General features: G+C 37.5%; 1 protein-coding gene across 1 annotated transcript in view; it reads left to right on the plus strand.

The window, feature by feature from the left end:
- Window positions 1–12,939: 12,939 nt before the first annotated feature.
- Window positions 12,940–25,020, plus strand: part of LOC110173089 (ephrin type-A receptor 6-like) — a 63,268-nt gene continuing 51,187 nt past the window's right edge. The window contains exons 1-2 of the mRNA XM_020939063.2: window positions 12,940–13,018; window positions 21,244–21,308. Of these exons, the coding sequence (XP_020794722.1) occupies window positions 12,940–13,018; window positions 21,244–21,308 (144 nt within the window). The remainder of the gene's footprint in view (window positions 13,019–21,243; window positions 21,309–25,020) is intronic.

Genomic DNA, 25,020 nt, shown 5'->3' on the forward strand with positions numbered 1-25,020 from the left:
TATCTTGGATGGTAAGGAAATTTTCTACCAGAAAAGTTTACGTTATGAAACTAAAGAGTTCATTTTGCCATTTGCAGAAGCCCATCTGTTACATCACTCTTATTTCATGACATATTAAAATGCAGATCTGTTATACTGTATACTGCCCTTACCACTATAATAACAACACCAATAAATTATCATACATTTCATATGTGAAGCTTGCAACACATTCAGTGGTAGTTTACTGTAGGCACTAGCTCACCTAATCTAATCCATTATAACAAGCATTTGCTGTGATAATCCTTGCAATAGGTTTTCCCCCACACAATGCAGTTTACAGGTCTAATTGGATACAGCCATCATTAATTACATTTGAGTTTGTTTTTGTCATCCCTCAGCTGCCGTACCCCTCTCTTCCTCTTTCTCCGCTTCTGTCTATTCATCCCTCTGCCCTTCGTGGAGTGATGGCTCAATTATCATTCCTCACACCTGCGCTTCTGAAGTGAACAAAGTAGAGGAGGAGGATTACTCGACCATGTTCAGGAAAAAAGGGATTTAATTTCTTCCTTCTCTGTGCTCAGTGGCTGTCAGGGTTCACACTGCGCTGTAGTGAATGTGACAATGGTAATTTAAGAGATTTGGAGCTAGAGCGTTAGATCAATTCAGTAAGAGCAGTACTTAACAAAACAAGGTGTTAAAGCTCACGATTCAATGTAAAAGTCTATAACTTTATAGTATAGTAAAGGGCTCTGTGATGTGCTTTGGAAGGTACGACATGTCTGTCAGTACTAAACTATAACCCTAACAGCTGCAGTAACACTGCTGCTCTACATAATATTAGTTGAGTAAGTATAGTTCATAAAATAGCAACAGATAATATTGTATGTTTTTGATGTTAACACAGTATGCCATTTAACTTATCTATTTCCATGGAAACAGGCAGGCCAAGTTACAAGTCAGGTCTACTCATAGGAAAGGTATAATGCATCTCCATGGAGACAAGCAGGTGTTGAACCCTTTACCAGAAAAGATATGTGTGTTACATGGACCATTTTTTTTAAAGGAGCAGTGTGTAACTTTTCTGGTGGAGGGCTCACCATTTGCTTCTCTCCATGGTGATGTACAGTATATGCTTTGTCTGGGATGTTCTACAGTAGCCAGGCTGGCGCCACCTAGTACCTCCTCTCAATTTCATTTCTATCTAGGGCGACTAGGTCAGGAATTGGAATACATTAGACAGTTTTCAAGAACCCTGGAAGTTGTAGACCACACTCCTACCAATCAGCGAAGAACTGTGAAGCCATGACGTCAAACTGGAAAGCCAGAAGAAAGAGAATGTTTGGTGAATTTTTTCAAGGGAAAGACGTTATTGGCCTTCTACCTATGGGATTTGGTGCATTATATACATCACAACCAAATTTCAGCGATTGGTTAAATTTAAAAAAAGTTCTAAAAGAAGAAAGAATGCAAGCACATCAACCAAGTGCAGGTGCAGGACCAACAACATTAGATGAACAGGAATAATTAAAAACATTGTTAATTATTCCTAAATTTAAAAAAGTACTTACCTACCATCAAGCGAACGAATCCTAACGCTGCGAGGTCAGATGGTTTCCACGAAGTGAAACCGGCTGATGAATCAGGCTAGTTCTACAGCATGGCAGTAAACAAATATATCTAGTATTTATTTCATTACAGGTGCTTTTATTTATCAAAACTATTGCAAAAACATTAATTATTACAGTTAGCAGATCCACTTCTCCAAAGATCTGACCTGTAGCTTGGCCTGGTGATGTGAGCTGCTTGTCTCCATGGAGATACTTAATTTAATGCCATACTGTAGAACATTTCAGGAAAAAACAACATGGAGTCAAGCAAGTGGTGGACCCTCTATCACATGTGCACCTCACATAACCTCTGAAAAATTGAAGTCTAAACAAATAAATCATATATTTTCTTTAATATCAACATAGGAGGGTCAGTAGTATCCAGTATAAAGTTGTATAAAGTGTTTTGTTCATACAGCTGTTGTCCAACTATATGACAACCTTATACGCTAAGTGTCCATCCATCACCATCATCTTGCATGTGTCCTCCTCCGTCCTGTGCATTTGCTGTATATGAATCGGGTCCCATCTCTCTCTTTCTCTTAATCCTGTCTTCCCCTAAGTGCTTCCTCCCGGCTGCAGCCTCGGGGATCCACACGACTTGATTGTGTTTTGATGTTCTTGTGCAACTTACAAGTGCACTCAGCTCTCTGCACCCATCGTATACATTTTCAAGAGCAGTCAAGCAGAGGAGGGAGACGGAGTGGAAGGCGCATATTTACCATCAATATTTACGGTGGAAATACATACAGAGCATGTCCCTGTGTGCTCACACTTCAGACGGCATGAGAAGATCAGATTAACAGCAGAATGTACTACAAGTATTAAACAGTAAACTCCTTATTTTGATCCTTATTACAATTGAGTATAGAAAGTGATGAAGTGGAAGCTGAAGACTAAAGGTGGCTTTTTCGAGTAAGTTTTGGTTTTACTTTACTTCTAAATGTCAGTAGTAGTTACTTTGCCTGAACCTACCTGAAATTCTCCAACACATACTTTGTTTTGTACTCGTAATCTACAAAAATTTTAAATAAAAATCCCTATCAGTTATACCACTGAATTATATTTCTTTGCATTGCAGATTAAAATAGTAATCACAAACTGTATGTTTGGAACCTTTCTGGTTGACAATCTGCTAACTCCTTGAACTGCAGTGTTCCTCAGTATGGCATAAATGGATTAGATTTTATTTCTCAGGGGGAAAAAAAAAGGCTGACAAAAATGAAATCTTACTGTGAACAACACAATTTTTTTGTCTATGATTTATTGTTTTTTATCTTTTCTGTACCTTTTGCTCTTTTAATTATTTTGATATTTGCTTTGTAAAGCATCTTTCTATGTAATGTGTTATTATTATAAGGTCCCTTCTACACAGATCTTACATGTAACTTGGGCTAGTTGCAATCTGTGCTTGACAGATAGACAATGTATCTCCATGAACAAAACCAGATGGCGGACCCTCCACTAGAGAAGTTGTATGGTACATCCTGTGCTTACTTTATCCATGTGAACTCAGTGTTTTCTAATAAAACCAGAGGTCCTGTAGTGTGTATGGATTGGGTAAGAAGAAGAATCTTGGCTGTGCATTAAACAAACTACAAAGCGTGGACCTGCATTTAATGTTTAATTTTCTTATGTCTCAAAGGGTCTTTTTCTTTGAACTCTTTTGTCCAATTTCACACTGCGCACTCTTGCACTCAAATGCACAACCACACAACAGCTGTATAGAGCTACATAAAGGATAAAAATACGTGCACACACATTTTTAGAAGCACGCCTGCTCACCTTCAAAACCTGACTAGTCAATATAAGACAGCCAGTTTCACATAATAAATGTTAGAATGGATGGAGTGTATCTGAGACTTTTCACCATCTGGTCCAGTGATCTAAACTAAATAAAAGCCATGACAATAGTTTGAATCACAAAAAAATTCAGGTCATAATTTGTCCTTTAGTTTTGCTGCTGTCGCACATTTATTATGCAGAGTGAGTGATAATGAATAATGCAGGTGACTCGATAGTTTTACACAAGTTTGGTCATTGTCATGAATAATGGATTTTGATTAAAAGTCCTCAGAGGTTTTATTAGTTGTAGTAATAGCAGAGCAGGTCATAATATAACAGGAATACTAGTGTGGTTAATGACACTGGGTTAGTTGAGTATTAAATTACCTTTTCCTTTCTTCAATGAGTACACCCCAAGTCCTGGTTAACGTGGTGAAGCCGATTTATAACCTAATACTTTTCATTTCTAAAAGTTAAAATATTTGTGTACCATATAATAGATAAAGTGTACAATTTTTGCATTTTTAAATTATATTTCATATCTTGCAGTATAGAAACACTCCCACGAGTCTCTGCCTGGTTTGTTTTTCATTGAATCTGTCACTTTGTTTTCAGTGAGATCAAAGTATGTGTGAGCAAACTGACTCATGTTTTTGACACCGCAACTGTTCAAATAATGAGTTTATTGTTCAGTCATATTTTGTTACTCTTATTTCGCACACCCTCCTTGTCCACATGACCATGTTTATCCAGTCCGTGTCACATATGGTCAGTTTCACTTATTGTCTGATGATGAATGAAGTGATACAGAGAGTTGTGTAATATTATATACTAAACAAACTATTGTTTCAAAAGCTTATGGTTAAACCAAATTCCATGATATTTCAGTGTTAAAGTGTTAATGTCTAAATACAAAAGGCACAGTATAGAGCAGGGAAAAGCTACTCGTAGCAAACCCGAGCTGTCAGCAGAAAAATAATCATTTGTTGGATGGACAGAGGATGAAAAGTCCGTATGGGAATAATAACATGTTATCAATCGTGCCTTCAGGGGAAAAGCCAACTTCAAGCCAGCCCCAAAATGCAATATGAAAGATAGTTTTGTTTTGAAAGTGTTTAGGAGCAGTAATAATACTGTGACAGATTTCAATGTCTGACAGAGTCATTTTGGATAAAGAGCTCTACTGTGTGAGTGTGCTTTTGGCTAGAGCTGCACTGTTGTGTTTGTGGTCAGAGAGAGGCCAGTGTCCTGGTGCCATCTCAGATCGGCCCCTCAGGCTCCTCTCTGAATCCTCTCTTCAAACAGGGCCTTATCTGGACACACTGAATTACAATGGGACTTTGTCTCTGTAGTAGTGCCTTTAATAAAAGTTGTGGTAACCTTTGGCTTAAAACATGCATCAAAACAAATGTTAAAATGATAATGCAAATTTAGATAAATAAAACACTTTTTTTTCTGTTTAAACAACAATCACAAAGATTTAACAAAATTGACACATTTAATCTCAACAATGAATATTCGAAACAACAATGCATCTTGTATTTTATTGAATATGTTTACATACTTGATATAGTTTATAGAATCCAATTGCTGTTGATCATGTGTGACAGGTGAATTAAAGAAAGCTGCTGTTAACACTTTTTGTGTCACCTCCAGAACTTGTTTATATTCATTATGTTGAATTATTTCACATGTTTTTTTTCTGTTTAAGTGCCAAGTCTGACCTTTCTGTTAAGGCATTACACCTGAAGCAATTAGGCCTGGCATTTGAAAACCAAGGGTCGCTGGTCACTGCTCCTCTGTCAGATGGTCATGGACGCAGAAATGAAAAAGTTTTGAAGGGCATGAAGCCTTTAATCATGGTCAGGATTGGACATCCTGCCGAGGCTCACACACACAGTTGTAATCCGCTCTATGAAGCAGAGCTCAGAACCGCTCCTGTCATCGATCCTATCGACAGGTGTTCAGTTTGTTCACAGGTGTTTCATGTGGTCACGCTCTGGACACACAGGCCCTGAGCTGCACTACAAAGGCCATTAGATCAGCGGGAGAGCCCCGTCCAACCTCAAGTCATGTCCTTTACACTATACAGCTTTATATGACACCATGGGTCCATTCTTTATAACTGTTCTTGTTTACATAGGAACTTATGATTGAATTACCATCTTATGTATAGTTAAACATCACACTTTAGTTTAGTTTATTTGTCACATTCTGTAAACACATGGGACATGCACGGGCTGTTGAATAGTCTGAACAAACCATTCAGACTCCATGTTTGCATTTGATCACAGTTTGAATTTTTCCAATCATCAAATAGCATACAACTTTTTCAAGTCACATTTAATGTTTCATAAAAAGATCACTTCGTCTATAGTATGTGTGGCACCCTAAAGAGAAGACTGAAATTAAACTATACATGAATTCCCCATGCTTATATAAATTAGGGATTTGTTTTCTTGTGTGGCATTACACTCTCTAGATAATTAGGCCAATTGCCAAGCTTAAATGAGTAGAGTGAATATTTTGCGTGGTGGTGTCTGGTATGTATGCCAAATTAATATGCAAATTCCAGCATTTTAGGGTACAGATGATTTGCTATGGCAACTCGAAAACTAAAGAAGTAACAATTTTGCTCAAGGGCAGTCTCATTAGAATATATCTTCACTAAACATTAACTTTTGCATTTCTTTTAAGGATAATCTATTTATTTTCACAGTTACGGCTATTACTCTAGAGATCACAGAAACATTAAGGAAATGTTAATTGTGACCTTTTTGCTTTTGACTAAAATGAAAGTGCTCCTGAGGGGGAAGAGAAATTTTATCAATCAGGTCCTGTGCTGGCAAAGGGCAGAACAAGCTTTGGATGAATATTAAACATTATACATATACATCTCTTAATTTTCATATGGCCTATTTTCACTGGCCACTGTTGCGTTTAGTTTAGCTGTGACTGGTGGACTGTCAGAGGTTGGCTTAGTCCAGCCGAGTGAAATGTAAAGTCTAAAATCACAGAGAATCCTGCTGACTTGTGCCTTTGAAGCTCGGGGCTGCCTGTAGCTACATAATGGGCCCACTTTGACCATACAGCGTCTCCCAGGTTCTACTCCTCACACTTTATATGTGTATCAATTATAATGGATTCTCTGTGGAGTCAATGGTGGGTATTATGCAGTCTAAAGACATACACAATTTTACCGAAGGGGCATCTTCAGACTCTTTCTTCATTTGATTGTGACCCAGATAAGAGTGTACTTTGTGTATCTACAATAACAACGGTGCATTCTTACTAAATTAAGCATTCTTCCTAAGTATTTGTATAATTACAATATATTTAAAGGTACAGTGTACACATTTTCTGATGGAGTGTCTACCACCTGCTTGTCTTAATAAAAGGGTCCATCTATGGGCCGTATAATGTTGTTTCCTCATCACAGACATTCCTGGAATTGTGTTTTGTTTAATTAAGCCATGTTTAACACACAAACCCTGCATATTTAGGCTGAGTTCTTTTCAACCACACTGTTCCACCTTGTGATGTCAGGTGGTAATACAGAAAAAGTCAGTTTTGTGTACTGTAATATAGGACCTTTAATAAGAAGTTCTTGCAGTGCCTGGAAGTGGTATTAAACTCGTCTTTCTTGAATTTATTCAAGTACAGGTGGCCCGGTGTTCACACTCCTGGTGAATGTCCCTCACACTTAGCTCCAGCCTACACGATTCACACCAAAAGGTCATCTATAAATCTGCCTTATGACACATGGATATCTTTAGATGATACTTTCATCTATGTACTGACTTCTGAAAAAGTTCATACATAATATATTTTAAAGGTCTTATATTGTGCTAAATTGACTCGTGTGAGCTTTAAGACAAGTTATAATGTTGTGATACCTCAAAAACATACTTAGAGTTGAGTTTTGTTTTATTCATGTATGTTTGAGTAATCCTGCATTAGTTTGTCTACATTCAAAGCTCAAAATGCTTGGTTTCACCTTGTGTCTGTAGATTTCAAGTTAACAGTTTCCTTTTACCTTTATTTCAGTAGAGCTTGGCAATTCTGGGAATGATGAAATAACCAAAATAATTCTAGTCAAAGTGTATGTGGTGCCTTCCTGTATTACCACATGACATCACAAGGTGGTAAAACAACCTTATAACACAGATCAGAAAATATCATACCATGGGCCCTTTGTTACTCCATACTCAATCTCTATACTTTTGGTTAAAATTCCTTCGGATTGCAAAAAAAATTCTTCCGCGTCCCTTTAGCCCTCTTCCTTCCTCACTCTTCTGCATGAGAGGCTCAGTGTCTCCCTCTAATTGTGTTTTGATGTTTCCATATAGACCTGCAATTGTGCTCCATTTTCACAGACACCCAACATTTGTCAACAACACACAGCCTCCCAGAGACTGCTTCTTCAGTACTGCACCTCATCTTTTCCCCCTTGCTGTCTGAAGATCTATCACATATCTATCTATAAATGCTGCAGGACTTCAGAGGATGTGCAGTGGAGCAATAACATCAATGTAGGAAGAGACCAAAGAAGACCTCCTTTCCCCTCTAGGGCCCCTGTCACTTGTAATCACTGTAACTTATAACCCAAACACGCACACAAGAACGCTATAGACTGCAAGACTCAACTGTGAGCTTTGGGAGTAAATATTTGTGCTGTGCAAGCTGTAGACAGAGAAACCGTCCTCACCTCAGCACTGTGCCATCAAATCATAAAATATTCAGGCGACGAGATGGAGGGGAGAGACGAGTGAAAGTGAGAGAAACAGGGAAGAAGGCAGGCCAAAGATGGACGCCAGAAAAAGAATAAAAGTAAAAGTGCGTGGGTAGGAGTCTGAATGTGTTGTTTTGTGGAGAGGTGGAGCGGAGAGGAGGTGTGAGGCAGGCAGCAGGAGCGCGGGCAGGAGAAATAAAGGAAAGGTGTGACAGGAGCGAGAGAGTCGGTGAGCTGGGGATGGCTGCTACATGTGCAGGGCAAATAAAGATGTCCGCTGACAGGCACAGAGGCAGAGGGAGGAACAGAAGCACCTGTGTAAGGCTCACGCAAAAGAGGGACTGAAACCTGGTGATCTGGAAAAGGGAAAGGGGACAAATCATTCTGATTATTATTATCATAAAATGTATTAAACAACATGGACTGACTGTGCTGACTGTATATTATTCAGTTACATGTTTTTCTTTTGTCTTTTGTTATGCCATGTCTATATGATATTATTAGGATATTAGTACCATTGACCCCAACTCCGTGCCCGATTTCTCTGCAAGGTGAGGAAATAAACACAAACCTGAATCTGAACCTCATTATTCAAATTAATACATGTTTAGAATTGCCATGACTAAATTGCTGATAGAAATGTTTAGTATATGATAGTTCTAAACTTTAGCTTGACCAGCCAGTTGCTTCTACATTCTGTTTGAATCCAGAAGCGTGAAAAAACTTCATCCAAACTAGAGATGTTCCAACCACAGCTGCGAATTTTCAGAAGAAAATTCAGAAGAAATATAACTTCTTATACCTGAGATAAATAATAGTTTGATGTTTTGATTACTGATTCTGTAAAAATCTGCACTGTTTCTCTGTCCTTTGTGTTGTTTTTTTCTCGATTTTTAGGTGTAAGCTGCCATGTCTGGTTTTGACTGAGAGGAGCATGAGTGGTTAATCTGCCTGTCAATCATGTCGTCTGAAATCAGACAGACAGGATACAGCTCCACATTCACTCATCTTTGTAAAGTTTTGTCAAATTCAGTGCTTCAGGCTGGTCAGGTAAACTGTGAATGTGGTTGCATGTTTAATAAGACTTTATAACAACACTATTTACAGCCTTAATAAACCATGGAAAGGAGCCAATTCAGACAAAACAAATTACTAAGAATGATTAATTTTAATATCTACTTAATTAATGGAAGAGTAAAGGTTTCTTCACGTTTTGTTACATCAAATTAAGGAGTAGTTGCTTTTAAATGCTACTGTGTGTTTCTATGGTTTCTCAGTAAAAACTGGATAGAAATCTTTAGGGTAGAGCGGCACCTGTGTAGGGGTTGGCAGAGAGACGAGAGGTGTAAAACTAAAAGGATCCTGGTGACAGAAGCCTCAGAGCTCTGGTCCTGATCTGTGTCTCTGAAAACCCCAGACCAGGACTCATAATGAGCCTGTAGCATTTACAGGTCAGGACGTCCTGTTAGCTTCAAAGGGCTCTCACCCACTGCAGGGACACTGTCTTGTGTCTTCATTCAGACAGTAAAAGGGACATAAAAGATAAACCTGGCAATAGTTTAAAATATAACAGGAATTAAGTCAGCTTTAAAGGTGCACTATGTAACTTTTTGGTTGAGTTGTCCGTGACCTGCTTATTTATTGATATGTTATTGCTCTGCCTGGAATGTTCCAGAGTATGACTTAAACAACGCTACCTTACATTTATTCAGTTACAGGTGGTTTGACTTATCAAAAATACCTAAAAAACAGGCATTCTGACTCTGACCACAGATCTGACCTATAACTTGGTCTGGTTTGGTCTCCAGGAAGATAGAAAAGTTTAATACCCTGTGAAACTTTCCAGGCAAAGCAATAACATCTCCATGAAGAAAAGCCTCCACCAGAAAAGTTACACAATATTAAATCAGAGCTCTTTGAGAATCAGTATAGGGATGCATGTATTATTTATTATTTTGTTTTCAGCATTTCAAACGTGCAGATTCAAGGTATAATTTTCTGTTGTCCTTGAAATCATTAACCTGCTTTTTTTCCATTTACAGTAAAAGCCTTAATTTAATCTACATCTATAACTACTGCTTACTGAACTTCTGTGTGCAAAAGTATTAACAAAAATGAGACTTAAGGATTACTGTCCTCAAAAAAGGCCATGCTATACAGCCAAGAGAAAATTTAAGAATAAAAATCTAATTTTACTGTAAACATGAGGCATATGTTGTATAAGACGGAAAATAGAAAATAGTCATTAACAGATGTTTGGAATTTCTCACTTAATGCAACAGCTTGTCATAATGGCAAAAGAACAGCAGTGTTGTTTGCAAATAAACATGAAGCAGAGTGTGTGAGGCTTGAACAATCAGACTAACTGAACCCGTCATCAGTCACCATGATCACAAGAAAAAAACATAAAGATTTATTCTTTTGAGACTCAAGCAAACACACTAAATGCAAGAAGAAACCAAGAAGAGATAGAAAAAATAAAGAACTAAATTATAGTCTTGAACAACAACAAAAAATCACTTTTTAAAGAAACAAAAACTTAGTGATTCACTGTCCGTGGTGCTGATTTTGACATAAAAATAATGTCACTGTCCATGGTGCTGATTCTGAACTGAACCATCAAAGAGTTTGAATTAATCAAAGTCAGAACGTAAGTTTGTCTAAATATAGATGAATAAAGGCTTTTCAAAAAAGAAGACAAGAGACCCTTTGAAATAGTTTGTAAAGATGCTGCCTCTGTCCATTGATGAACTTTGGAGGAAGTGTAACTAAAGATTGAATCCAGACTTAATACAGTTTGTTTAGAAGAATGGGCCAATACCCAACAGAGTGTTAAAAGAGATTAGTGCCTTGGATCTGGAAGTGTCTTGAAGCTGTTGTAAACAAAAGCGTTTCCTCCATGTATTAAGCAGTGTACATCTCAGTTCAATACCTCTCCCCCTGAGGTGCTCGGCGTTATTAAAGTCAGGTTTGCATCTCAGTGACTGGATCTGAATATTGCCTGATCAAAACTCAATGTGATTATCTTTGGAAGTGTGTTTTATTGCAAACTGTTTACTTCTCCCCACTGTATAACGTAATCTGACATAAACATCTTAAAATGCTCGAAGTCACATAAACACATTAAAGGATTAAAATTATAATCCTTATTTTTGGGGATGTTTTGGATAAAATGACACAGTGACAGTGGTATTTGCGTGAACCACATGGTTTTCTGTGTTTGTGTGCACATGTTTGTACTCTATTATGCCTTGAAGTGAAGACATGTAATCAAATAATGAACAAGAGCCAGTTTTTAGGACAAGAACATGGCGCAGCCTTATCTCTAATCTTGAATGTTGTGGGTTTGCGTATTCTCCTGATGTTTTCCAAAGACGTTGCACAGTAACCAATTTGTGTCAGTCAACTCCATTGCAGTTATTTTGCTAAATTAGAAATAGTTAGAAATAGATTGGAACTTCTTAGAGTTTTAAGATGACAGTTGCTCACTTTGTAGTGCCAATGATCAGTGTGTGTGATTATCTGTTAATCAGAGAGACCATACGTGCAGAACAGCAGCCATGTGTCCACCAGTCTGCCCCAACTACAGCTGTAGCTCAGTCGATTCCAAACTCAGGTTGACGGAGGTTTGAATGTTGAATTATTGTATTGTAATGTGTAATGTGTGGCCAAGTTATAGGCACAGTTTTATTCGCATTTAGAAAATGATAGAACATTTTATAGCTCATACATTTTTTTGCTCTGAGTGGGTCACTCTCCTCCCCACAGAACTGACCTGGACCTTGGCATAATATGGCATCAGCTGCTTGTCTCCATGAAGTTTACTGTCATTGAGAGAAACCGGTGGTGGGCTGCCCTCCAGAGAAGTTTCAGAGATCACCTTTAATGGAATATTATGATAAAGAGTCCTTGACGCTATAAATCAAACAGCTGCTCTTTCAAGAATAAAAATGAATAACAATTGTAGTATGCAACAAAGTGAAGCCCCGTTATGCCACACTGCTCTACTGTAGTCTACGTCTGGTTGGCTTCCTCTCCTGCCAGTATAAATAGCATCAGGCCCAGACACATCACTATTCCTCCACCATAATCCAATGCAGTCTAACCTACATCATGGCACAACGCAGATACTCAGCTCTCATTATGGTTTCATATTTCTTTCCATCTTCTCCACCTCTGGCACGATCAATACACAGCAGCACCCACACATTACTGGCGTCTGGTGGAAACATGTGCCTCTGAGTACAGGGAATAATACAAAACAAAGTTGAAATTTTGGCGCTCACTTCAGTCAGCGCTGTTGTATAAGAAGCCCCTCGTGTGCTGCGCCAGAGCATCAGTCCTTCTTGGGCAACGCGAGCGAGGCAGAGGAGAGAAAGTAGCGTGCACTCAGTAGCATCGAAACGCACCGAGAGGGATGCACTGGGAAGAAGTGAACGCGCGAAGTCGTGGGATGTGCTTTTTCCCTCCCGTTCTTCCGGCACCATTTTTGGAATAATCAACAACAATAAGTTTATTTACCTGGACTTTTTGGATGTTACGCACGGACATCGATTCGTCTGCCTTGCGTGCTCATAAACAGCTTATCAACTTGCTCTAACTTGCCCAAGTCTTATGTTTTTAGTTATAACCGCTGTATTTTACATGACTAAAGATTTTGAACGCGTACTGGATTCGTCAGACTAAAACTTCTGGATCGACACTGAACCCCAAACTGTGGATACGGACTTCTCACGCGTTTTTCATGAAAGCGCCTAACCTGTTTTTCTTTCGAGGGATCTGTACAGGACTCTCGTGGTGATTTTGGCTCGGAGCGCACGTGTATCTGTCACGATGTGCCCCAGAGGGAACTACTGTGTGTTTTTGTTCCTGCTCAGAAGTGTTCTGTCGGAACCGGGGACCACGAACCAAGGTGAGCGTAAAGGACGTCTCTGTTTTCGCACTTTTAACGACTCATCTATTCTAGCAAACGCGTGCAGTTCAACTAAACCTCCATCTGGAAAATACACGTTTAATAAATTGCTAGACAAACTTTTAACACTTTAAATCTTCAGTCAGATTCCCTTTTTTAATATCCATCTTTTTTTAATGGAGAGATTCTGTTCTTCCAGTTGTCTTCTTGTATTTCCTACAGCTCTAGTCTTTGACGTTTGCCCCTATATGAACCAGCAAACTCATCTCAAGTTTAATGTGAGCAAATCAATACACATTACTGTATCAATTGAGGTCAACCCCCATTTGGACTCTAACATTGACTTTGTGCACCTCCTGCCTTTGCATTTCCCAAAGCCAAATTTTACTGTCTCTTGTCTAAGAAGTGAATTCCACTAAATATTGAGAGGAATAGTAAATGAACCATTTGAGAATTTGGTGTTAAATATTTCATATTTGTTTGTTAGGAGGAATGTCTCGTTTTCAAGGGGGTCCTCAGGTTATAACATAGTATTTCAAGGACACGTTTATTTTTTAAAGCAAGAAAACAATTACAATATTTTGGGGATAACAAAAAGCTTGAAAAGTAGTGCTAACAACACAACAATCTGAGTAGCAATTTATACTTTTTGGGCTTACTGATGTTTTTGTTGCCATTGCAAAGAAACAGATGCTCTGGCTGGCCTATACTGTATTTTACTGTATCCTTCTCCATTGTGAATTTAGTGACTTGCTCAGTGACACAATGAAATATAATAGTTTTGGAACTAGGGATGCTCCAAACACAATTTCATTGTTATTCTGTGACAATGACTAGAAGTTTAAATAAACAAACAATAAACAAACAAACAAACTACCAACCTTGATGAAAGCCTAAACCAGTGCTCCACACTTTCAGGTCACCAACATATTTGGACTTTTCTTATTACATGTTGAAAATATGTGCATCCTTTTAAAAAGCATGAAACTAACCAACAAACTAATGTGATTGGTGGAGAAAATTTGGTTTGGAATCAGCATGAAAATGTATTTACTTTACAAGCTGAACCAGCATTGTATCCTTTACAACAATTCCCCGTAAAATGTTAGTGTTAATGCTAGTTTAAAGGATTACTATGTAACTTTTTTGTTGGGGGTCCATCACATGCTTGTTTCTGTGGATTAAATGGATGTCTGCTTGGACAGTTCCACAGTATGATTTTAAACAGCTCTGCTTTACATTTATTCAATTACAGGTGTTTTTTTATAGCTCAAAAATACCTAGCAAAACATGTATCTGACTATGAGTGGGACCGCTTCTCCATGGAGCTGACCTGTAACTTGGTCTAATTTAGTCTCCATGAAAAAAATAAAAAATCTTAATACCACACTGTGAAGCATTCCAGACAAATCACCTCCACGGAGAAAAGCTTTTGACATAATCTCCACCACAAAAGTTACACGATGCACCTTTAATCTACATTTCTGTATCTCCACAACCCAATCTAAGACCTCAACACTCAATCTAAACTGTATGTGCTCCATCTGCCACTAAGCTGAGACTTGTGACAGTATCTCTCCAAATCTCCCCCTGACACTATAGGAACTGTATATGTGTGACAGCCTGTCAACTGCTCTGCCTATTTCTGTCCTCTGTGTATGGAGACTTTTCATTAACAAGTCAAATAGATCATAATAAATCATTTTAACCCTTATTAACATGATCTAGTCCCACTGTAGATGACACCTGATGGCTGGGATTAAGGTGTTAGTGTGTTTATTTTACACTAGATTAGCTAAATTTATTTATTTAATGAGACAGGCCCAGTGCACAGGAGAGATGCATTGTACCAGACTGTGGCACTAGTGCTAATTTCCACCTGTAGTTCCTGGTCAGGCTGATGTAGTTAATAAAATCATACATACAAAGAAAATGTCTTTACAATGACCTGACCATCCTAAAAATTCTGTATCATCATTCAGACCCAGTTTTCTCAGCACCTTAAAATCATCAAGTATCCACCAATTTATTCGCTCCAGAACATCACACTCTCCAGACACACATCAGTGCACATTATTGGCGCAGGTTTGGTTTGGGAGGTCAATGAAACTAATGCATTGTAATTAAGTAAAACCAAAATACACAATAATGTTTAAGCCAGAAACCAAGCCTAAATAGTAAATACACCAGTAAATACACCATTTATTTATAACAATTAAGAGTAAATTATATATTACATAGATTTGTAGTGTGTAGCTTTACAAAATACACTAAATTACTGGACTTACTTACATTACTGTACTAAATAATGATGCAAATTCACACATAGAAGAAAGAGTAACAACACTCTACGCATGCTTATATAGCTTCAACAGATTTATGTGAGATTTTAAATACCTAATGTACCTGTGGAAGCACCAGAACTATATAACTTTATACGTATGACTAAAATCAATACTGCTATAGTCAGAGTTGATTGTTATTAACAAAAAAATCTGTGTGATTTGGTACAAGTGATAGCCGTCTCTTCATCTTAATAGTTTACTGCATAGTTTAAGTTAATATTGTAATGTATTTTAATGCCTTTTATGTTTATTTTATTGGAAATACAAGTTTATAATTAAAAACTGTCCACCTCCACTGCTTAGAGTGTATTTCTTTATTAGCCGCAGTGTGATGCAAATGTGGAGTGGGTTATGGGAATCAGTGGATTAATATTAATGATCGGACTCTCAGCTGTAGCCATAGTCACATGGGTAAACTGCTGCCATAACATAATCGGCTCTTGACATCTCCTTCTCTGCAGAGGTCAGTGAGATATTCCCTTTTGAATCTTTAATGTGTAGGTTATGTACTTTCAAAGATGACAGAAGCCCTTTCACTTTCAAAATGTCAACGTCTTCCTCTTCTCAGCTTCATTTGTGTGTGTGAGCGAGTTAGTTTTCCCAAAGGATGTCTGTGTGTCCGTCTGTGTATGGGCCCGGACATGACAGACTTGACAGAACAGAGAGGGGGGTGAGGGGTGGACACAGGGGAAACATGGAGAAGTACAATGTGAAGAGCATGAAATATGGCCAGTCATCTTATTACTTCAGTCAGTATTAAGTAGTTCTTATAGGCAGCCCTATACAGTCCCGGTGTTGTCACAATATCATTTTATTATTTATTTATGTTATTACTGTGAGAACATCACAACTATTCAGCTTATGGACACATTTACAGTACAAGAGTGAAATCTTGAATACACTTGCTTCAATAGATGTTGCCTGACCAACCAAAACTACATTTGCCTGAACGTAATAAAGACATGTGGGTCTGGAACTGTATCCTTTCTCCCTAATTTCGTAGAAACGCTTGGTCAAAACAAACATGCTGGCTTTACGAGTAAAGGGGGAACAAAATTACGCAGAGGACTGAAATTTCTGCAGAATCAACAATGGAAGCACTACAGTGTTATTTATCTCAGGTAAAAGTTTTGTTCTGAGTCACACAAGGACTTTCAAGAGGCGATGTCTTCTACATTTGAGAGACAAGTGCCACAAACTAGCGTCTGTGTTTGAACCAGTTTGAACAAGTTAGGGAGGTTGTTTGACACCCTTTGTGGTCCATTTCCAGAAGCTTTTGCATTTGACCAAAAAGAAAAAGGGACTGGGCGGCTATCAGGCAACAATAGATGACGATCCTTTACAAAAGATATAGTAATGTGACATAATGAAACAGATAGAAAAGCATGCTACTTTTAGGTTTAAAGTGTAGTTGGAATTGAAATGACTTGTTTTTAAATTATTACTTTTGTCCTATTATATTCTGACCTACAAAATCATGATATTGCTTACTCCAATAATAATCTAGACACCCCTAATATAGTCCCATTTGAATCAACGATTTGTCAATTTGTGACATTTGTGTTTTAATTCACATTTGTTCCTATTGTTTAAAAGCATATCATACCTAGTAATGGACAGCAACAGCAGGGAATGGAGGCTCCACACAGAGATCGTGTGTAGACCAGCTTGAGAAGCTAACCCGTAATTTAGGACAGGCAGATAACTGTGCACCCCCTGTGGAAAATAGTCAATAACTATATTTAGGGCACCTTGAGGCTTGTAAGAAGTGCTTTCTTCAGCGATAGACAAAACAGACTCTTATTCAGTGCACTGTCTATGCCTGCATGTATTTAAACCATAAAATCAGGATAAATAATAATTAACTCCAATATAGGGTAAGAGATATAATGGAAACTTTACTTTTTTGTACTTAGTTCAAAGATATACTCTCTTTCAGAGCAGTTTGTATTTGTATTGATTTCCCAAAGACATAGAAAGTCATTATTGTCTGTTTTATCTGTTTTATTTGTCTGTTGTGTGTTTTTTAGTCATTTCAGTGTTTCAGAATAACACTTACTGATGCTACCATAACTACCTTAGCAACTATTTGCTGTTGATCATGGTATTATCTATAGACGTTTTGTCAGCTGTCTCCGGCTTAATACAGCACAGAACGATTAGAGTCTATAACTTGTTTTTTCACTTGACATATACATGAGATGAAGGCTCAAAATAAACCAATTATACATCAACTTGCAGCTCAAAGAACAATAACACAAAAATGAGATGATAAAAAAATATAAAAAGTAAACCTATAGATTGAACAATGACACTGTGGAGATGTTTTGCATTTGTTATATATATATATATAAGTATAACACTTACTTTATAAACATGATAATGACTTCAAGAAACATACAATAGCATGAACAGATGGGATCAGGATTAGCTGATCCGGGCCTCATCGAAAAGTTCTGTCTTAAAGCTGGATTTTAAAATGTGAAAGAAGAAAGTCAGTTGTTCATAATGTAACTTTTCTAACTTATCCCTATTACAAATATTTTGACATATAGTATTACTAACTAACATGTCTGATTTTGTCACCAAGTTCTGCCTTTACAATAATCTCTAAGAAGAAAAAAGAAATGTACTCAAAAAACGAATCTTTGAAGATTACGTTTGAGTGTCAAACATTTACAGAGAGAAACCTCCAGGGCTTAGGTGCAGCAAGTTTGAAAACGGTGTCTCCAAAACCTGGAAATTGCAGTCAGTGGACAGTCTTGTCTCTTGGCAGATCTTTGTGTAGACGGCTTACTGCACGTACGCCTGTCTCATTAACAAATTTAGTAGTGTGATATATTGCAGCACATTTACCGACACAATACCTTCAAAAGTATATTCTAAAAGTAAAGTATTGTTTAAAAATCATGAGCTGCAATACATAAATAGCAAAATGAAATGCTTTGGTAGTAAGTTTGTTTCTTTAGTGAGTCATAGAAGTTCACTCCTATGAACTCTTCCACAGCAGAAATATCATTGTTGTAAAAGTAACAAAAAGGTTCCCCATTAGAAAAAAAAAAAAAGTTCCATGTATAATTTACTGAACGATAAGTCAGTATAGAAATTATAGTGACGGGCCTAACTACAAGGCAATTACCACTCAAACTAACCCAAAATTATGTGTGTGAAAGAGAAAAACTATGGGAGGGCAGGGGGAGAGAGGAGAAAGTCTGAAATGTGAGTGCGTGAATTTGTACGTGTGTGATATTTAATATTTGATTCTCTTGACAAATTCGCTGTATTTATTGCTTTTTCTACCAAGAATCCCACTGCTTTTTAGTGAACCCTTTAAAAGCCCTTCTGGGGACTGGCGTTGCGATTTATTTATCACTGTGAGCAGATGGTGAATAGACATGATCTTGTGGGCAGTGTGCACACATGTGAAGCGAGACTGTGTATTTACATTTCAACATGGTCATCCATATATTATTCTCCTGCTGTCCAGAAATAGTTCTAGATAAATGTTTAATGTGCACTTCACTGAGTAAGCACCAGAGTATTTGATGCTGGGTGAGAGGAGGGCTGCAGGAAGCGATGTCAAGATCTTCCACTTTGCTGGTCATTCACTAGTTCATGATTTTTGTTTTTAATATATAGACCTACTTTTTATGTTTTTTCTTGTTTCTGTGAAGAAGCAAGTCCAAAATGCCTTAAAATAACAGCAGCACTATGTAACTTTTCCAATGGGGGTCTTTCGCTTTCTTGTTTATATGGATATCGAATCAAACTTTCAAGAAAATGACATTAAATAAGTCTACCTTATGAGTTACAAATAGATTTATTGCTCAAAAAAACTTAGAAAAACAAGCATTCTGACTGTGAGCGGGGTTGCCTCTCCACTGATCTGACCAGTAACTTGGCCTGGTTTGGTCTCCATTATGATAGAAAGGTTTACTACCATACTATGAAACATTTCAACAAAGCAGTAACATCTCCAATGCAAACCCTCCCCCAGAAAAGTTACACAATGCACCTTTAATTAACACCGGAGGATTAAGGCTCTATTAGGTCTGTAAATATCAAAGAGGTGCACAGTCTCACCCAGTTATCATTGTAACTTTCAAAACAAGCATAATCCATTAAATTAGCTCAGATTTGTTTAAGTCCGAGGCGTAATGGAGTGACAGGAGATGCAACTTCTAGGTTTCTAATGTCATCCACAGGAGAGGGACACACTTATTGATAGAGACTGTAATTAACTGGCAGAGTGAAGACAAAGGAAATTGCACATTCATCATATCAAATTGGCTCTGAGGCCTCGGCAAAGTGCAGGATAATAGGTCTCTTCATGTGTGAGGCGTGACTAGAGTATAGACAGAGGCTGGAGAGGGTAGCACTTGTAACTTCTTTGTTTGTGTAAAAAAAAGGAACAAGGAACAAACATGGAGTCTGGTCCCCTGTGTCCCTGCATCTGTCTGTGTGTAATATGGCTACGATAAAAGACTGAAGTTGAATATAGTTCTGAAAGTTATGAGGTCGTCAATGTCGGTGTTCACCAGTCTGCTCTGAAATCCTCCCACATCACAGTCACAGTCATATCAATATGAACTGACACAAAATTATGTTAAATAGTTAAAAAGCTAAAATGTTCTTTTTTAAACACTTAACCTCAATCATCACTACCTCTGCTAAATTCACAAGTGCTATTAACCAACATTAAGTCACATTAATGTTTTTTGCTTTGTTCACAGCCACGATCAACACCTAAAAATCTGTCAGTATTTTTCTGTGTATATTGTATATAATTATATAATCCTGTTGTTATTTTAAGATAGACAGTTACTTTTGTAGAAAAAGTATAAAATGGTTGGTCCAAGATTAACATGTTCAGTTACTGATATGAAACCAGTAAATGTTTTGCCACGTGGACTATACCTGTAAAATCTGTAGCAAGGTAGACAAATAGGTGTTATGTTGTAGTAAAGTTCTCAAATAAACTAGAAATAAAAACAAAATTTATTTATCTATAAAAATGGTTGGAGATTGTGTAAACAATAACTTTGGTGTAATATATTTTCTATTTCAGCTGAACTGTTTAAAAAAGCCAAATCTTCTAAGGAATTACACAAGTGGGCTCAAAAATTAGATGAAGTATTGATGCCAAATATCAAGTAAAATTTTGATATTGGACCACAGAAATTGTTTTGGTGAACCCTCTCCGATGTCACAGATACCAATATTAACATTAATAGGAATGTGTATAATTAACTGTTTATTAACCTTTATGACTTGGCAAATTGAAAAACCAAATTACACTTATCACATATATTTATTTATTTATTTTTTGCTAATATTATTTTTGCCATAGCTGTCTGTTGGATTGGGCATTGCTGATCATTCTTAGTTTTTAGTAGTTTCTCAAGTACAATAGTTGAAAATCAAAACTAATTATTTAGTTTCTCCCCCCAATTGAAAGGATATCTCTGTCCTCATTCCTCCACGCTCTCCTCCCTGTCATCCATGTGTTTCTTGTATTATGTTGTATTTGGAGCCCTGACCTCTGTGAAGGAGAGCTCCATCCCTCCTGCACCTCTCAGACGGGGGGCGTGTCTGCTGTTGTCCGGGACGCTCCTAAAAGCTGTTATTTCATAGGTGGTTGAATCTGATAAGGACTTTACAGCTCCACCAGCTTCTCATTGACAGCCTGATAACTACTGTCTGCCTTATTCCCTTTTTGTCACATCCATTCTGTTCTCTTTAAGTTCACTGGCTGACCTCTGTGGTTCACTCTCTCCTCTCAGCTTGTCTTGTCCCGTCTTCGGCTTACTATGTTCTTTTCACTAACTTTTTTCTTCTATTTTACACGCCTTCCCTTTCCCTCTTCTGTGCTTCTCGCAGTGGTTCTTCTGGATACCACAACAGTCTTAGGAGAGCTGGACTGGAAGACCTATCCAGTGAATGGGGTGAGTGGATAAATGACGTTGATATAAATAGTTTTCTGATTGGTGACAAAATCAAACAATCAGAAAAAAAGCTTTTAGATGAAAATACGACACACAACACGTTATCAGGAGACTGTGATCAATAGGAGTGTCCATTTGATTTTCAACAAGTGACTGAAAAACTAGTGGCTAATGCTAGCTAGCTTGTGACTGTAATTTTATGTGAGAGAGACTTGACTAACAGCGCAAATCAGCTCATCTGCATCTAAATTGGCTCTTTATGGTCAGATTGTGTTAAAATAGAGATCAGATTAAAGTCTAACTTGAGTAACAGAGCTTCTAACAGGGTAGTACTTTCAGTTAGCTTCAGGGAAGGTTGACGACATCAGCTGCAAAGTATCAACCATGGATTTATTAAAATAACTGGATAGGGCATTGCTGCTTGTACCTGCCTCAACTTGACGTAGTGACACTCACTGGAACTTCAGCAGAAAAAATCCCATGGGCTGAGAAAGGATTTTTCTCATAGAGCTCAATGTAATCACAAACTGCTCGTGTTCGGCTGACAGGGCACCTACAGCTTTATGTTGGATTTTGTGGCGATTTTTACCTATTTTAAAATCATAAAGTTTTTCTCAGCTCAAAATCCTTCAGTTAAATTCAGTTAAAAAACATGTTATAATCGCTAGCTCCTCTCGCTCTGATTGGTCAAAGCAGTCACATGATACACGAGCCTGAGCGCCATGCGTGGGCTCACGTGCATTGCCGTTTCCTCGCGGGAGAAAAGAGCAGTACTGCGCATGCTCAGTTGGCCCACAGCTATCAGAAGTACCTAGCCGGACTAAAGGCCAATCTGGAGTCATGTGCCATTGAGCTCGGCACATTGACTTGAATGGGCGGCCATTTCGAAACCCCGGGGCTTGGTAGTGACAGTGGCTTTGCGATATTCAACCACAACTTTATTGGAAATTCAGAGACAAAATAGAGTTGAAGTTTGAGTGTAATTTTTTTGGTACAGCACTATGTGGTGCAAATAATCTAGTTTTGTTACTAGTTTTAAAGTCAATCAGTCTCCATGGGTTTGAGTCATAGACTGTATAAAAAGTGGAAAAAGTGAGTGTGACGTCACCCGTAGTGTTCAGCGCCGCTCAAATGAAGCTCGAGATACTAGAGGTTATAGGAGTGAATTTGGAGCCGGACTCTATATTATGTATAGGATTTTTTTGACAAACAAAATAGCAAAACATTTTAAGACCATTAAGAACATTTTAAGACCAAAATGATGAGGCTCACAGTTACAGAGAGAGGTGATGATATTCCAATGTAAGTGAATGGGAGCCAGGGTCAGAAGGAGCTGGAAGAGCCCGCCTGTGAACTTCCTATTTGGAAAGTGGCGGGTAACATGTAGCTATGTCCATTTATATATACAGTCTATGGTTTGAGTTTTTGACAGCTCCACTGTACAGGTGCATTGGACTGGGGGTGTAAAGAGTTACCCAGGACCCAATACAGGAAGGGGCCCCTCATAAAATCTGCAATGTGCATTTTTCAGTAAACAACATGTAGTGCAGCCCCAGCAAGATGATTTGTATCCATGATTTTGCACCCCTGCCACTGTAATATTAGTTTGTTATGTTTTTTGTTTATATTTAAGTCAAAGATCAGGTTTAGCTCTAGTTAAGACCTTGCGTAGTCCGGGTAAAGACCTCTGGTGATACTTGGAAAGCTAAATATTTTGTTACATGATACTTAATATAAAAAAAAGTTTGAGAACCATGATGGTAATCTCAATTTAACACAGATTCAGATTTATGGTTACTGTCAAGGACTGTTGGATTGCAGAACTGAATCCAATACATTTGAGTTATTAAACAAGGGTTTTGTATATATATATATTATATATATATATATATATATATATATATATATATATATATATATATATATATATATATATATATATATATGTGTGTGTGTGTGTACTTTTTTTTTTGCTTTATAATTTATTAAGACTTGATAAGAAACCATAAATGAATTCACAATTTAACCACATTAAAATAGAACTGCCATCAGAATAATGACATAGTTTGAAATAATGAAGTTTAAAATCATATCTCTTTATTCCTTTTATGCACTTTTCCTGCTCCTAAAAGCATTTGCCATATTAGACTAGATTTCTTCATCGATTTAACATTGCAATTACAAAATGAATGAGTTTGTTTTAATTGGGGGCATTTTTCTCTGGCCTTTTTCTTTATAACTGATGAGTGATTATATTTTACATTCTGTGTAGCCTTTTCCAGAGTATCCAGGGGGTAAAGAATGCATAGTTAATGGAAAGGTTAATGGACATCACTAATCTAAATTTTGCTCTAGGACATGAATAAGAAAAACTTCTTTTCACAATATTGGGTCATTTGTCCAAGGTCTGTGGTCAGTAACTTTTTGGTTTTGAGAAACTTTTACTCCCACATAAGTCACACAAATCTACACACTCCGTCAGAAGCAACTGTAGAAATGACCTAAAAAGTTTGAAATATTTTAATAAACTTCATCCAGCTTTTAAATGGCACGAGATGATTAAAATATATGAGCCCAAGAGGTCCAGTAAGGGCACACAGAATCTTTTTCCATGCATAAGGTTTAAATGACCTGCAGATACTGAGCAGGTAAATGAGGTAAAACTCAACGAAATATTACGCATTAAGTACGCATATGTAATGTAGGTATCAATTTAAGCACATATTAAAGGCAAAAGGACATTGTAATGAAAGCTCTTAATGATAATTGATAGTCTGAAGTGAACCCGTACATTGTGTGTAGGTAGAAAACTAGGTATTATGAACATTTTCAAATGCATAGTCTTGATAATCTTGAATAGGTAGCAATAATGACAAAACCTATTATTTAAATCAATTCATTCCATATGTGAAACTCTGACCTAATGGTTTAGGCCTATATCAAGAGCTTTGTCTTAATAAAGCAGGAATTTTAGTCAGCAATAATATATTAAAGCAGCTGTACCTTTTCCCCCATGAAGTTTAGCAGTGATTTTTTGCTGCCACAGTATCGAAATGAGTTATGTTTTGTAGGCATTAGTGAAGACAGTAAAAAATAGGTACAACTCCTTTAGGTTTTTCAAATGTAATAGTATTTGTACTAAAATTTCAAGCTGACTCTCACGCTATGAAAAAGGCCCAATAAACAATTTCAATACAGCAATGATAAAAACATTTCAACACATTTTTTTAGTATCTAGATATTCATTTTTGACAGCTTTTTTTTTAGACATAACTACATTATGCCAATTTTTCCCAGCAAGGAAACACACATACAAACCAAATTTATCCCCTTAACAACATATCTCCAACATCTTTTACTGTAACATTGTAGAAGTCAGCGGTATCTGTTCTTGACACATTGATTAGCTGCACTTTAGCCCCTGCCTGCCTCTGCTCTGCTTCGTTTGGGCCTAATAGGTCACTCGATTAGGATTTTCATATGTGATTGCCTGGAGTGCGTGGGCCTCAGCTCATCCCTCAAATTGTACTTTTGTTTTCTCTACGCTGAACCATGCCACCTCCCAAGGGTGCATTTTAGCACTCTGAGGCGCACCCAGTGACAAATCACCATTTTCCCCTGTTTGTATGCATAATGGAGCTCAAATTACTTAATGCTGATCTTATGCAAACCAGAGCGCTTGCATTTTTTAAAGTGTATTTGTTTCCGAGCG

This window comes from Boleophthalmus pectinirostris, unplaced genomic scaffold (genome assembly GCF_026225935.1).
Source record: "Boleophthalmus pectinirostris isolate CB_2022bp ecotype Guang Dong unplaced genomic scaffold, ASM2622593v1 HiC_scaffold_19, whole genome shotgun sequence".
Lineage (NCBI taxonomy): Eukaryota > Metazoa > Chordata > Actinopteri > Gobiiformes > Gobiidae > Boleophthalmus > Boleophthalmus pectinirostris.